This window comes from Arachis hypogaea, chromosome 14, assembly GCF_003086295.3.
Source record: "Arachis hypogaea cultivar Tifrunner chromosome 14, arahy.Tifrunner.gnm2.J5K5, whole genome shotgun sequence".
Lineage (NCBI taxonomy): Eukaryota > Viridiplantae > Streptophyta > Magnoliopsida > Fabales > Fabaceae > Arachis > Arachis hypogaea.
The window spans coordinates 32014516-32030031 of NC_092049.1; the positions used below are offsets into that span (position 1 = coordinate 32014516).

The 15516-nt window shown below is 39.3% G+C and overlaps 1 protein-coding gene and 1 non-coding gene across 2 annotated transcripts; both read right to left on the reverse strand.

The window, feature by feature from the left end:
• Positions 1–733: 733 nt before the first annotated feature.
• On the reverse strand, positions 734–841 carry LOC112745404 (small nucleolar RNA R71). The gene has a single exon (XR_003173335.1). It is a non-coding gene; the product is annotated as a small nucleolar RNA R71 (small nucleolar RNA).
• Positions 842–14780: 13939 nt separating this feature from the next.
• LOC112742486 (uncharacterized) lies at positions 14781–15290 on the reverse strand. The gene has a single exon (XM_025791726.1). The coding sequence runs from the start codon at positions 15288–15290 to the stop codon at positions 14781–14783; it is 510 nt and encodes a 169-aa protein (XP_025647511.1).
• Between the last annotated feature and the right edge of the window lie 226 nt (positions 15291–15516).

Sequence of the window (15516 nt, forward strand, 5' to 3'; positions counted from 1 at the left end):
TAATTTTCGAAAAATTACTAACACTTTTCAAAAACTATTTTCGAAAATCACTAACTCCTTTTTCAAAAATAATTTTCGAAAATTATCTTCTCTCTCATCTCCTTCTATTTGTTTATTCATCTACTAATATCTCTCCCTCACTCACAAAAAAAAAAGGATCTCTATTATTATTATTTTTCTGTGCCCTCTTCTTTGTCATATGAGCAGGAACAAGGACAAGAATATTCTTGTTGAAGCAGATCTAGAACCTGAAAGGACTCTAAAGAGGAAACTAAGAGAAGCTGAATTACAACAAACCAGCAAGCACCTGTCAGAAATTATCAAACAGGAAAAGAAGATGGCAGTTGAAAATAATAATAATGCAAGGAGAATGCTTGGTGACTTTACTGCACCTAATTCCAATTTACATGGAAGAAGCATCTCCATTCCTGCCATTAGAGCAAACAATTTTGAGCTGAAACCTCAATTAGTTTCTCTGATGCAGCAGAACTGCAAGTTTCATGGACTTCCATCTGAAGATCCTTTTCAGTTCTTAACTGAATTCTTGCAGATATGTGATACTGTTAAGACTAATGGAGTAGATCCTGAAGTCTACAGGCTCATGCTTTTCCCTTTTGCTGTAAGAGACAGAGCTAGATTATGGTTGGATTCTCAACCCAAAGACAGCCTGAACTCTTGGGATAAGCTGGTCACGACTTTCTTAGCCAAGTACTTTCCTCCTCAAAAGCTGAGCAAGCTTAGAGCTGATGTTCAAACCTTCAGACAGAAAGAAGGTGAATCCCTCTATGAAGCTTGGGAAAGATACAAACAGTTGACCAAAAAGTGTCCTTCTGACATGCTTTCAGAATGGACCATCCTGGATATATTCTATGATGGTTTATCTGAGCTATCAAAGATGTCACTGGACACTTCTGCAGGTGGATCCATTCACCTAAAGAAAACGCCTGCAGAAGCTCAAGAACTCATTGACATGGTTGCTAATAACTAGTTCATGTACACTTCTGAAAGGAATCCTGTGAGTAATGGGACGCCTCTGAAGAAGGGAGTTCTTGAGGTTGATACTCTGAATGCCATATTGGCTCAGAACAAAATATTGACTCAGCAAGTCAATATGATTTCTCAGAGTCTGAATGGAATGCAAGCTGCATCCAACAGTACTCAAGAGGCATCTTCTGAAGAAGAAGCTTATGATCCTGAGAACCCTGCAATAGCAGAGGTGAATTACTTAGGTGAACCTTATGGAAACACCTATAACTCATCATGGAGAAATCATCCAAATTTCTCATGGAAGGATCAAAAGCCTAAACAAGGCTTTAATAATGGTGGAAGAAACATGTTTAACAATAATAAACCTTTTCCATCATCCACTCAGCAACAGACAGAGAACTCTGAACAAAATACTTCTAATTTAGCAAACTTAGTCTCTGATCTATCTAAGGCCACTATGAGTTTCATGAATGAAACAAGATCTTCCATTAGAAATTTGGAAGCACAAGTGGGCCAGCTGAGTAAAAGGATCACTGAAATCCCTCCTAGTACTCTCCCAAGCAATACAGAAGAGAATCCAAAAGGAGAGTGCAAGGCCATTGACATAAGCACCATGGCCGAACTCAAAGAAGGAGAGGAGGACGTGAATCCTAAGGAGGAAGGCCTCCTGGGACGTCCAGTGAACAATAAGGAGCTTCCCTCTGAGGAACCAAAGGACTCTGAGGCTCATCTAGAGACCATAGAGATTCCATTAAACCTCCTTATGCCCTTCATGAGCTCTGATGAGTATTCCTCTTCTGAAGAGAATGAGGATGTTACTGAAGAGCAAACTGCCAAGTTTCTTGGTGCAATCATGAAGCTGAATGCCAAATTATTTTGTATTGAGACTTGGGAAGATGAACCTCCCTTGTTCACCAATGAACTAAGTGATCTGGATCAACTGACATTGCCTCAGAAGAGACAGGATCCTGGAAAGTTCACAATACCCTGTACCATAGGCACCATGATCTTTAAAGCTCTGTGTGACCTTGGTTCAGGAATAAACCTCATGCCCCTCTCTGTAGTAGAGAAACTGGGAATCTATGGGGTGCAAGCTGCTAAACTTTCATTAGAGATGGCAGACAGTTCAAGAAAATAGGCATATGGACAAGTAGAGGACGTATTAGTAAAGGTTGAAGGCCTTTACATCCCTGCTGATTTCATAGTCCTGGATACTGGAAAGGAAGAGGATGAATCCATCATCCTATGAAGACCTTTCCTGGCCACAGCAAGAACTGTGATTGATGTTGACAGAGGTGAAATAGTCCTTCAATGGAATGAGGACTCCCTTGTGTTTAAAACTCAAAGATCTCCCTCTGCAACCATAGAGAGGAAGCATGAAAAGCTTCTCTCAAAGCAGAGTCAACCCAAGCCCCCACAGTCAAACTCTAAGTTTGGTGTTGGGAGGCCACAACCAAACTCTAAGTTTGGTGTTAAACTCCCATATCCAAACTCTAAGTTTGGTGTTGGAGAGTTTCAACAATGCTCTGAACATCTATGAGGCTCCATGAGAGCCCACTGTCAAGCTATTGACATTAAAGAAGCGCTTGTTGGGAGGCAATCCAATGTTTCTTTATTTAACTCTATTATTCTTGTTTTTCATGTTTTCTTAGGTTCATGATCATGTGGAGTCACAAAATAAATATAAAAATTGAAAACGGAGTCAAAAACAGCAGAAGAAAAATCACACCCTGGAGGAGCATCTGCCTGGCGTTCAACGCCAGAACAGAGCATGGTTCTGGCGCTGAACACCCAAAATGGGCAGCATTCTGGCGCTGAATGCCCAGAACAAGCATGGTTCTGGCGTTCAACGCCAGAAATGGCAGCAAATGGGCGTTGAACGCCCAAAATGGGCACCAACCTGGCGCTGAACGCCCAGAGTTGTGTGCAAGGGTATTTTGCATGCCTAAATTGGTGCAGGGATGTAAATGCCTTGACACCTCAGGATCTGTGGATCCCACAGGATCATCTCAGGATCTGTGGACCCCACAGGATCCCCACATACCTCCACTCACTCTTCTCTCTTCTCAATCATCCTCTACTCCCAATAAACATTCTTCCCTATTAACCCTTTACCACTCACATCCATACACCCACTTACCTTCAAAATTCAACATCTCTTCCCCACCCAATCCCACCCATATGGCTGAATACACACCTCCTTCCATCTCACCCATATCTTCTTTTTCTTCTTCTATTCCTTCTTCTTTTGCTCGAGGACGAGCAACATTCTAAGTTTGGTGTGGTAAAAGCATAGCTTTTTTGTTTTTTCCATAACCATTGATGGAACCTAAGGCCAGAGAAACCTCTAGAAAGAGGAAAGGGAAGACAAAAGCTTCCATCAAGGGTCTATAGCTCAGTGGTAGAACATTTGACTGCAAATCAAGAGATCCTTAAGTTACCTCAGGGGATATATTTTCTTCCACACAATTATTGGAAGCAACTAAGGGTGGAACATCAAGAGCACTCCATCATCCTTCATGAAATCAGAGAAGATCTAAAAGCAATGAAGGAGGAGCAACAAAGACAAGGAAGAGACATAGAAGAGCTCAAGGACATCATTGGTTCCTCAAGAAGGAAACGCCACCATCACTAAGGTGGATTCATTCCTTGTTCTTGCTTTCTCTGTTTTTTCGTTTTCTATGTTATGTGCTTATCTATGTTTGTGTCTTCATTACATGATCATTAGTAGTTAGTAACTTTGTCTTAAAGTTATAAATGTCCTATGAATCCATCACCACTCTTAAATGAAAAATGTTTTAATTCAAAAGGACAAGAAGTACATGAGTTTCGAATTTATCCTTGAACTTAGCTTAATTATATTGATGTGGTGACAATGCTTCTTGTTTTCTGAATGTATGCTTGAACAGTGCATATGTCTTTTGAAGTTGTTGTTTAAGAATGTTAAATATGTTGGCTCTTGAAAGAATGATGACTAGGAGACATGTTATTTGATAATCTGAAAAACCATAAAAATGATTCTTGAAGCAAGAAAAAGCAGCAAAGAACAAAGCTTGCAGAAAAAAAATAGGCAAATAAAAAAAAATATAGAAAGAAAAAGCAAGCAGAAAAAGCCAAAGCTCTTAAAACCAAGAGGCAAGAGCAAAAAGCCAATAACCCTTAAAACTAAAAGGCAAGGGCAATAAAAAGGATCCCAAGGCTTTGAGCATCAGTGGATAGGAGGGCCTAAAAGGAATGAAATCCTGGTCTAAGCGGCTAAACCAAGCTGTCCCTAATCATGTGCTCGTGACATGTAGGTGTCAAGTGAAAACTTGAGACTGAGCGGTTAAAGTCAAGGTCCAAAGCAAAAATAAAAGAGTGTGCTTAAGAACCTTGGACACCTCTAATTGGGGACTTTAGCAAAGCTGAGTCACAATCTGAAAAGGTTCACCCACTTATGTGTCTGTGGCATTTATGTATCCGGTGGTAATACTGGAAAACAAAGTGCTTAGGGCCACGGCCAAGACTCATAAAGAAGCTGTGTTCAAGAATCATCATACTGAACTGGGAGAGTCAATAACACTATTCGAAATCTGAAGTTCCTATAGATGCCAATCATTCTAAACTTCAATGGATAAAGTGAGATGCCAAAACTATTCAAGAGGCAAAAAGCTATAAGTCCCGCTTATATGATTGAAGCTATGTTTCATTGATAGTTTGGAATTTATAGTATATTCTCTTCTTTTTATCCTATTTGATTTTCAGTTGCTTGGGGACAAGCAACAATTTAAGTTTGGTGTTGTGATGAGCGGATAACTTATACGCTTTTTGACATTGTTTTTAGTATGTTTTTAGTAGGATCTAGTTACTTTTAGGGATGTTTTCATTAGTTTTTATGTTAAATTCACATTTCTGGACTTTACTATGAGTTTGTGTGTTTTTCTGTGATTTCAGGTATTTTCTGGCTGAAATCGAGGGACTTGAGCAAAAATCAGATTCAGAGGTTGAAGAAGGACTGCTGATGCTGTTGGATTCTGACCTCCCTGCACTCAAAGTGGATTTTCTGGAGCTACAGAACTCGAAATGGCGCGCTTCCAATTGCGTTGTAAAGTAGACATCCAGGGCTTTCCAGCAATATATAATAGTTCATACTTTGGCCAAGAATAGACGACGTAAACTGGCATTCAACGCCAGCTCTCTGCCCAAATCTGGCGTCCAGCGCCAGAAAAGGAGCCAAAACCAGAGTTGAACGCCCAAACTGGCATAAAAGCTGGCGTTCAACTCCAAGAAAGACCTCTACACGTGCAACACTCAAAGCCCAGCCCAAGCACACACCAAGTGGGCCCCGGAAGTGGATTTATGCATCAATTACTTACTTCTGTAAACCCTAGTAGCTAGTTTATTATAAATAGGACCTCTTACTATTGTATTAGACATCTTTGGTCTCAGTTTTAATCCATTGTTCATCTTAGGAGACTATTGATCACGCTTTAGGGGGCTGGCCATCTCGGCCATGCCTGGACCTTCACTTATGTATTTTCATACGGTAGAGTTTCTACACTCCATAGATTAAGGTGTGGAGCTCTGCTGTTCCTCAAAGATTAATGCAAAGTACTACTGTTTTCTATTCAATTCATCTTATTTCGCTTCTAAGATATCCATTCGCACCCAAGAACGTGATGAAGGTGATGATTATGTGTGACGCTCATCACCATTCTCCCCTATGAATACGTGCCTGACAAACACTTCCGTTCTACATGAAATAAGCTAGAATGAATATCTCTTAGATCTCCTAACCAGAATCTTCGTGGCATAAGCTAGAATGATGGCGGCATTCAAGAGAATCCGGAAAGTCTAAACCTTGTCTGTGGTATTCCGAGTAGGATTCAATGAATGAATGACTGTGACGAGCTCCAAACTCGCGATTGCAGGGCGTTAGTGACAGACGCAAAAGGATAGTAAATCCTATTCCAGCATGATCGAGAACCAACAGATGAATAGACGTGCCGTGACAGGGTGCGTGAGCATATTATTCACTGAGAGGATAAGATGAAGCCATTGGCAAGGGTGATGCCTCCAGACGATTAGCCGTGCCGTGACAGGGCATTGGATCATTTTCCCGAGAGATGACCGAAAGTAGCCATTGACAGTGGTGATGTATCACATAAAGCCAGCCATGGAAAGGAATAAGACTGATTGGATGAAGATAGCAGGAAAGCAGAGGTTTAGAGGAACGAAAAGCATCTCCATTCGCTTATCTGAAATTCCTACCAATGAATTACATAAGTACCTCTATCCCTATTCTATTATTTATTATTCGAAAACATCATTATCAATTTATATCTGCCTGACTGAGATTTGCAAGGTGACCATAGCTTGCTTCATACCAACAATCTCCGTGGGATTCGACCCTTACTCACGTAAGGTATTACTTGGACGACCCAGTGCACTTGCTGGTTAGTTGTATCGAAGTTGTGACATATTATGAATGTGTAATCACGATTACGCGTACCAAGTTGCTCACGTGCCAGGAATAGTTTGAGCCTGGACATCACAATTTCGTGCACCACATGGCCACCTCCACGCCAAACTTGGATCCTTCCAAGTTTGGCGCCACCAAGAAACCCCAAGGAAGAATACACGCTGCTATCTCCACGCCGAACTTGAGTTTACTCAAGTCCGGCGCCAACTCAAAAGCCTCCAAGGAATACACGCTGCCATCTCCATGCCGAACTTGAGTTTACTCAAGTTCGGCGCCAACCTTTAGTACACACGTGGTCCCCATTCACTCATACAAGGCTGCACGTAGAATTAAATTAATTTTGATTAAATTTTATTTTATTTTAAAATAGAAAAAGATATTATTTAGTTTTAGGAAATTTATTTTACATTAATTAGGATTTGATATAAAAGGGAAAAGAATCAGCCCTTCGGGTTCATCTCTTCTCTTCTACCTCATTCCGCAATTTATGGTTTTACGAATCCTAGTTTTTCTCTCTGAACCATGAGCAACTAAACCTCCACTGTTAAGGTTAGGAGCCCTGCCTATTGTATGAATTGATAATATTACTTTTCTATTTTAATTCATGTATTGATTTATAATTCAAGAATTGTTTTCATTGTTTATTTTATGAATCTGGGTGGAACGGAAGTATGACCTTGGTTCTAATTGAGTTCTTGTATAACTTGGAAAAGATCTTTACTTGAATAACAGCTTGAAAATAATTTTTCCTAAACTTCTAATCATCTGGATTTAACTAGATACATGACATATAATCCTCTTATGTTTGGGTAATTAGGGTTTCTGTGGCATATAACTAGAATTGAACTTCACCCTCTAATTAGAATTAAGTGACCAAGGAATTGGCGGTTGATGAATGTTAGAGGAGACTAAAAAGGTCTAAGGAATTATGGTTTAGTCACATATAGTTTGCCATGAATTAAATCTTGCATGATTAAAATAGCTAGTAAGAAAAGTCAATTCGAAAAATAGATAACTCTGAATCCTTAACTATTTCTCCATATATTATTCACATCAATTTTACTGCTTGCTTTCTGATATTCTGAAATTACTGTTTATGCTTTTGAACTCTCAAAACACCATTTTCTTTTTGTTTGACTATGCTAATCACTCAATCATTGTTTCTTGATCCATCAATCCTCGTGGGATCGACCCTCATTCACCTGAGGTACTACTTGGTACGACCTGGTGCACTTGCCGGTTAGTTTGTGGACTTTAAATTCCGCACCAAATTTTTGGCGCCGTTGCCGGGAATTGACTGTGATTGACAACTACTGGTTGTTTGATCTCTTAGAGTAGGCATTTTTACTTTAATTTCATTTAACTTATTTCCTTAAATTAAAAAAAAAAGTTGATTTATTTTATTTAAATTTTTTCTCTTAATTTCTGAAATTAAGTTTGGTGTCCCTTTAGTCGTTTTTATTCTTCCTAGTTATTTTACTCATTGAATTTGAATTTTATATTCCTTTTTACTTATTAGTTATTTTCTTTTCTAAATTATTTAGTTTATTTTCTTTATTTTATTTTTCTTTTATTTTCATTTTCTTTTATATTTTATTTTATTTTTATTTCTTTTTATTATTTTTATTTTTCTTTATGTTCTTTCTCCTTTGCTTGCCTGTTTACCACATGATGCGTTTAATTCTGTTTGGTGTTTTGTGCTAAGGAAAAATAATGGAGAGAGATCACATGGGTTACTACTCACACCCAAGTAGTGATTCATATTATTGTGGATGGAGTAACTATCCGAATTTCGGTTGGCAAAGTCAAAACCAAAGAAACTTCAGTGCTCCATGTTCCAACTATCAAGAACCACCATCTCCATATTTATACCAAGAACCACCACCTCTCTATCCATATCAAGAATCATCATCTTTCTACCCATATCAAGAGCCACCATCTCCCTATTCATACCAAGAACCATCCTCTTTTTACTCTTATCAAGAACCATCATCTCCTTCTTATTCATATCAAGAGCCACCATCTCCTTATTCATATCAAGAACCATCATCTCTTGAGCTTCTCATGAAAGAATTCATACATGATATAAAGATGAGTGTAAAAAATGTAGAGAAATATGTGGAGTTGATTATCAAGCCCCAGAAAGAGGAATAAGCAAATTCATTTCTAAGAGATATAATGCAAGATCCTATGGAAGAAAGTAGGAAATCAATCAAAGGAGTTCATACTCCAGTGAATTAGAGAACTCTCCACCGTCACACATGGAAGAAGAGGAAGATGCCAAAACAAAGGAGGAAGACGCACAAACAAAGAAGGAAGATGCACAAACAAAGGAGGTTGTAAGGGATGAAAACAATTATGGGAATCTACACTCCAATGAAGCAGAGAGTGGCATAGAGGGTAAGTTTCTTGAACTACCAATTCAAGAAGTTCTTAATGAAGGGTACACTCTAACCATCACACAACACCCAAATTTTGAAATCAAAGAAGTGAAGGCAACCAAGGAAAGCACTAAAAAGGGGATTGTGACCAAGAAACAGAAGAAAATATCCATGAAAAAGAGAAGGCCAGCAAAAAACATCCAACCTCTACCCCCAACAAGCAAGGTGAATCAAGTTAACCACAATAAAAGAAAGCTTGTTAGGAGAAATTTATATCAGGGGGCACTAATTTTCACCTCTCCCCCCTTGGAGACATTTCTTCTAACCAACTGGAAGAAGAGGAAGAAAATTTAACAATCAAGTGTCAAGCTAGTGACATTAAAGAAGGGCTTGTTGGGAGGCAACCCAACTACTAGTATCCTTGTTTTTGCAGTTACTTTGGTTTTAATTTTACAGTTATTTTGATTTTAGCATTATAGTTATTTTAGTTCTAGTTTTAAATTACTTTATCTCAATTTTTTTTTAGAATTTTTCATGTTTTACATGTGTTTTGGTCATGCAGAGTGGTTAGAACAGGTACAGGAGCAATTAAAAGGAATTTTTGACACCCTAGAGTTTTTCTTTGCTTAGGGACAAGCAAACTTTTAAGTTTGGTATTGTGGAGTGTGCTCTCTGTTTACCTTATCATTAGTGGCACCATGGGGAGATGAATGTTCTTCATGGAGGAGCACACCAGCATAACTGAGGTGGTTGAGTTCCTTTCACTCTATTTCCCCTTCCGTTCTTATTTTGTTGTCTTCTGTTTTCTGTTACTTTGATTGCCTGCATGATCTTTGGTACTTTCAGTTTTTAGATTTAGTTTCATTCTGTTATTTACTTTTAGTTCAAAAAAAATTGTCTCATGTACCACTCACTGAGCTTGAATCTAAAAATAAAAGAAAAGAAGTGATGTATTGCATGAGAAATTAAGTTTATATTGAAGAGTAGTCTTATTTACTTAGATGTGGTGGTATTATCTGTGATTTTAAATGCATGATATGAACAGTGCATATTTGAATTTGAATCAAAGGATGTTGATGTATAAGGAAAAGGAATTTAGAGAACTATTATGAATTCTATGAAGTTAGTGAAAGCTTAATCCTTGAAGCAAAAGAAACATCAACAGAAAAAAGGAAAGCAAGGTCCAAGACTCTGAGCATCAATGACTAGGGAGGTCAGACATAATTAAAAGCTCAAAGAGTTGTTTCCCTAGTCATATGCTTGTGGTGTGAATGTGTCAAGTAATCCTTGAGACAGAACACTTAGAGTCGAGGCCAAGTGCATTTAGCAGTGTATGCCAAAGGCTTTGAGCACCACTATCTGGGAATAGCTGAAAGAAAATCAGAACTTCAAGAGAGTTCCCCAGTTAAGTGCTTGTGGTGTTCTTGTGTCAATTAACCCTTGAGACAGAACATTTAAAGTCACGGCTAGACTCAAGGTGCAAAGCACCAATTCATTGAGAATTAAAGGATATCTGCTATGTTTAAGGATTAAACTAAAGTATAAAGATTAGAGAATTCATAATATTATCCAGATTCTAATTCTGAATAACAATGACATTCCTCTGATTAAAAGGAGAGTGAGATACCAAAACTATTCCGTATTACAATAGATAAACCCCACTTCAAGAAGAGACATGAGCCTAATTGAACTCTCACTTCTCATGCAAATTCACATCTTAATCATGCATTATTTTTGGCTGCTTGAAGACAAGCAACAATTCAAGTTTGGTGTTGTGATGCGTGAGCATCTTCTCTATCTTTTCCTAGTGAATTTGCATTCAAATTGTTGAGTTTAATCAAGATTTAATTACCTTTAGCCACTATGAAATACTACTTTGAGTTGTTTGCAATTTCTTTTTATTTCAGGTAGCATTCGAACGTATTTGACAGAGTTTTGTAGCAGAAAAGGAAGAAAGCAAATGATGCTGTCAATCCCGACCTCCTTGCACTCAAACAGATATATCTTGAGCTACAGAGATCTAATTGATGTGATTTTAGCAGTATTGGAAAGCTAACTTTCAGAGCTTTCTAACGATATTTAATAGTTTATCCTTTTCTTCCATTTCGCACGGCCACCTCCACGCCAAACTTGGATCCTTCCAAGTTTGGCACCACCAAGAAGCCCCAAGGAAGAATACACGCTGCCATCTCCACGCCGAACTTGAGTTTACTCAAGTTCAGCGCCAACTCAAAAGCCTCCAAGGAATACACACTTCCATCTCCAGAGTTTACTCAAGTTTGGCGCCAACCTTTAGTACACACGTGGTCCCCATTCACTCATACAAGGCTGCACGTAGAATTAAATTAATTTTGATTAAATTTTATTTTATTTTAAAATAGGAAAAGATATTATTTAGCTTTAGGAAATTTATTTTATATTAATTAGGATTTGATATAAAAGGGAAAAGAATCAGCCCTTCGGGTTCATCTCTTCTCTTCTACCTCATTCTGCAATTTACGATTTTACGAATCCTATTTTTTCTCTCTGAACCATGAGCAACTAAACCTCCACGGTTAAGGTTAGGAGCCTTGTCTATTGTATGGATTGATAATATTACTTTTCTATTTTAATTCATGTACTGATTTATAATTCAAGAATTATTTTTGTTCTTTATTTTGTGAATCTGGGTGGAACGGAAGTATGACCTTGGTTCTAATTGAGTTCTTGTATAACTTGGAAAAGCTCTTTACTTGAACAACAGCTTAAAAACAATTTCTCCTAAACTTCTAATCATATGGTTTTAACGGGATACGTGATATATAATCCTCTTATATTTGGGTAATTAGGGTTTCTGTGGCATATAACTAGAATCGAACTTCACCCTCTAATTGGAATTAAGTGACCAAGGAATTGGCGGTTGATGAATGTTAGAGGAGACGAAAAAGGTCTAAGAAATTAGGGTTTAGTAACATATAGTTTGCCATGAATTAAATCTTGCATGATTAAAATAGCTAGTAAGAAAAGTCAATCTGGAAAATAGATAACTCTGAAGCCTTAACTGTTTCTCCATATATTATTCACATCAATTTTACTGCTTGCTTTCTAATATTCTGAAATTACTGTTTATGCTTTTGAACTCTCAAATCACCATTTTCTATTTGTCTGACTAAGCTAATCACTCAATCATTGTTGCTTGATCCATCAATCTTTGTGGGATCGACCCTCATTCACTTGAGGTACTACTTGGTACGACTCGGTGCACTTGCCGGTTAGTTTGTGGACTTTAAATTACACACCACTACACATGCAAAATATCGTATTTAACAAAAGAAAATTAAAATATTGGTGTTGAGAGAGAGTTGTTACTTTTGGGAGTCGGTTACCGACCTCCCCACACTTAAAGCTTGGCACGGTCCCCTATGCCATCAGTGATCCGCAAGGTGTGTCTGGGATCGCCACTTCCAATGGCTAAATGATGGGGGGGGGGGGGACAGGGGGCCTCCGTTTCCATAGCTTGATTGCTTGCATCGCCATCAACAGAAGTAGAGTCTGAGGTGTCGGGGTCCTCCGGAGGTGGGTTGGATGGTGGTGGTGCATGGAGTGTTGATGATAGTGGGGCAGAAGATGATGGAGCCTCCAAAGATGGGTTGTCATTCATGCTCTTGGGTGGAACTTGTGGCATGATCCACTTTCCATGGAAAAGTAGTTCATCTGCTAATGGGATTTTACTCTTTACATCATCCGCTTCGTGCAGAATGCCAGCTACAGATGCTAGTTCCATGACCAAGGCTGGGAAGGGAATGTTACCAACCGTGTGAACGTGGCCCATGGCCCGGCGAAGGAGTCTAGGGATGTTAAGCGGTCTCTCAGTCAAAATGCACCATACAAGCACGACCATGTCCCCGGTGATAGAGGACTCATGAGTGCTCGGCCAGACATAGTGGGACATGATCTGTTGCCATACACGAGCCTCATTTGTCAAATTATTAGTTGAAAGCCCCTTTGGGTTAACCTTGCTTTGCCCATAAACCCAAGTGCTTCCAGACTTAGCAATTGCCTTAAGGACGGGGTCCCAATCAAAAGTATAACCTTTGCGGGCAATTTTTGCTTTGTGGAAGAGCAAGTAACAGAAACGGAAATGAAATTCAATTAATAGTAAAGAAACAGAGAGATCCAAGATTGAGATTGAAACAAAATTTCTTCAATTCTCCAATCCAAGATCCAAGACAAATGTAAAATGAAATTGAAAGCAATGAAAACAAGAAATTAAAGTTCACTCAAGTTCAAAAGCTCTCCGAAAACTATTATGAAAATTCTAAAAGGAAAGCTCTCCGAAGAACTTGAATTCTATCCTATTTATACACTTTCTTCAAATGATCTTCAAGCCTTGAGTTGGGCCTTTGCTCTTGGTGGAATTGGGTTGAAAGAGGCCTTGGTTGATTGCTCTTGAAGTTTGGAGAAGAACCGAAGTGAACCAATTGAACCGGTTTTGAGGTTAGCAAAAGTTGGACCAAAAGTTTGAGCCAAAGTTAGGGGTCTAACTTTGGCTCCAACTTTTCATATCAGCTTAGCACATTCTGCTGGTATGGACGTTGGTGCCAACGTTAGGGGTCTAACTTTGACCCTAACGTTGGCAATGCCTTGTGTGCTAGTGGCGCCAACGTTAGCCACCAAGTTAGGGGGCTAACGTTGGCACAAACTTTTGCTCCTTTCCCATTGTAATTCATGTGCCAACGTTAGCCTCCAAGTTAGGGGGCTAACGTTGGTGCAAACGTTGGCTCCTTCCCCATTGTAATTCATGTGCCAACGTTAGTGCCCAAGGGAGAAATTCTCAAGTTCCAACGTTAGCCTCCAAGTTAGGGGGCTAACGTTGGGGCTAACTTTTGGAGCCCAGGGGAGAAATTTCAAGTTCCAACGTTAGCCTCCAAGTTAGGGGGCTAACGTTGGGGCTAACTTTTCAACCAAAAGTTTGTGCAAAAGTTTGATGCTAACTTTAGGTCCAACTTCTTGTTTCCTGGTTCAATTTCACTTATTCCATTGTCTTCTCTTTACTCCTAGCTATTCCTTCTTGCTTCAACCTTTCTCCAAGCTTTCTTCACCTATCATTAATCAACCAAACTCATCAAAGCTATGCTCAAAATCATGAGATATTCAATCTTTCATAATATGCAACAAATATAGCATAAAACCTCATGAAATGGCATGAATTCATATATGGTTGATTCAATCAAGGGAAACATGAAAATCTACTCAATTAGCTTGCTTGTAGCTCAAGAAAGTGCATAATTCTAAACAAAACAAAAGAAAAAGACTAGCTAAAATAGGCTAGGATGACTTGTCATCACCTGGCACAACATTCTGTCCAGGCCGTACTGTGGCATGGTCCCAGCACGAATTCAGCACAAAAGGAAAAATGGTCGTCGCGCGTACACGTGGGCCACGTATACGCGTGACTAGTGCCCGTGCTCTTTGCCCCCTTCCCACATGGCCCCAGCACAACATTCTATTTGGCCGTGCGGGCGCGTCGTTCCAGCACCGTTTTTGCATGGTGCAGATTCGGGGGCTCACGCGTGCGCTTCAGCCATGCGCACGCGTGACTGGCTTTTTTTTAAAAAATCAGAAGAGAAGGTACTTAAGCATAATTCAGGTATCTAAATAAGTAGAAAAGTATAAAAACACTTGAAAAGTAAAGCAACAAGAGATGTAAATTGGAAGATCGTACCATGATGGGTTGTCTCCCACCTAACACTTTTCTTTAACGTCCTTAAGTTGGACGGTCTATAAACTCAGTCCTCTTCCTTGGCTGGATCCTTCAAGAGCAAGATCTCTAGCTCCTTGTTGTTCTTCACTTTTTTACCATGATAAAGCTTTAAATGGTGGCTATTGACTTTGAAGAAGGTAGGGCTTGAGGGGTGACTTAGGTGGACGACTCCATACGGTTCAACCTTTTCCACCACGTAGGGTCCATCCTATCTTGACCTCAGTTTTCCCGGCATTAATCTCAACCTTGAGTTGTAGAGAAGGACTTGATCCCCAGCTCTAAACTCTCTTCTCTTGATGTTCTGATCATGTACCGCCTTCACCTTTTCTTTGTAGAGCCTTGAGTTCTCATAAGCCTCTAGCCGAATGCACTCCAATTCTTTCCGTTGTAATTTTCTTTCAATTCTGACTCCTCCCAATCCTGAGTTGCATTCTTTCACAGCCCAGTAAGCCTTGTGTTTCACCTCTACCAGAAGGTGACAAGCCTTTCCATAGACTAGGCGAAATGGACTCATGCCAATTGGTGTCTTGTAAGCCGTCCGGTAAGCCCATAGCGCATCTCCAAGTCTAGTACTCCAATCCCTCCGATGAGGTTTCACAATCTTCTCTAGTATGCGCTTGATCTCTCTATTAGACACTTCGGCTTGTCCATTTGTTTGGGGATGGTAAGCTGTCGCCACCTTGTGAATGATGCCATGTTTCTTCATCAAACCTATCATTCTTTTGTTACAAAAATGAGAGCCTTGATCACTCACAATTGCTTGTGGTGATCAAAAGCGGCAAATAATATTATTCCTAACAAAAGAAACAACTACGTTAGCATCATCAGTACGGGTAGGAATTGCTTCCACCTATCTAGAAACATAATTAACAGCTAACAGAATATATAAGAAACCATTCGAGTTTGGAAATGGACCCATGAAGCCAATACCCCAAACATAAAAA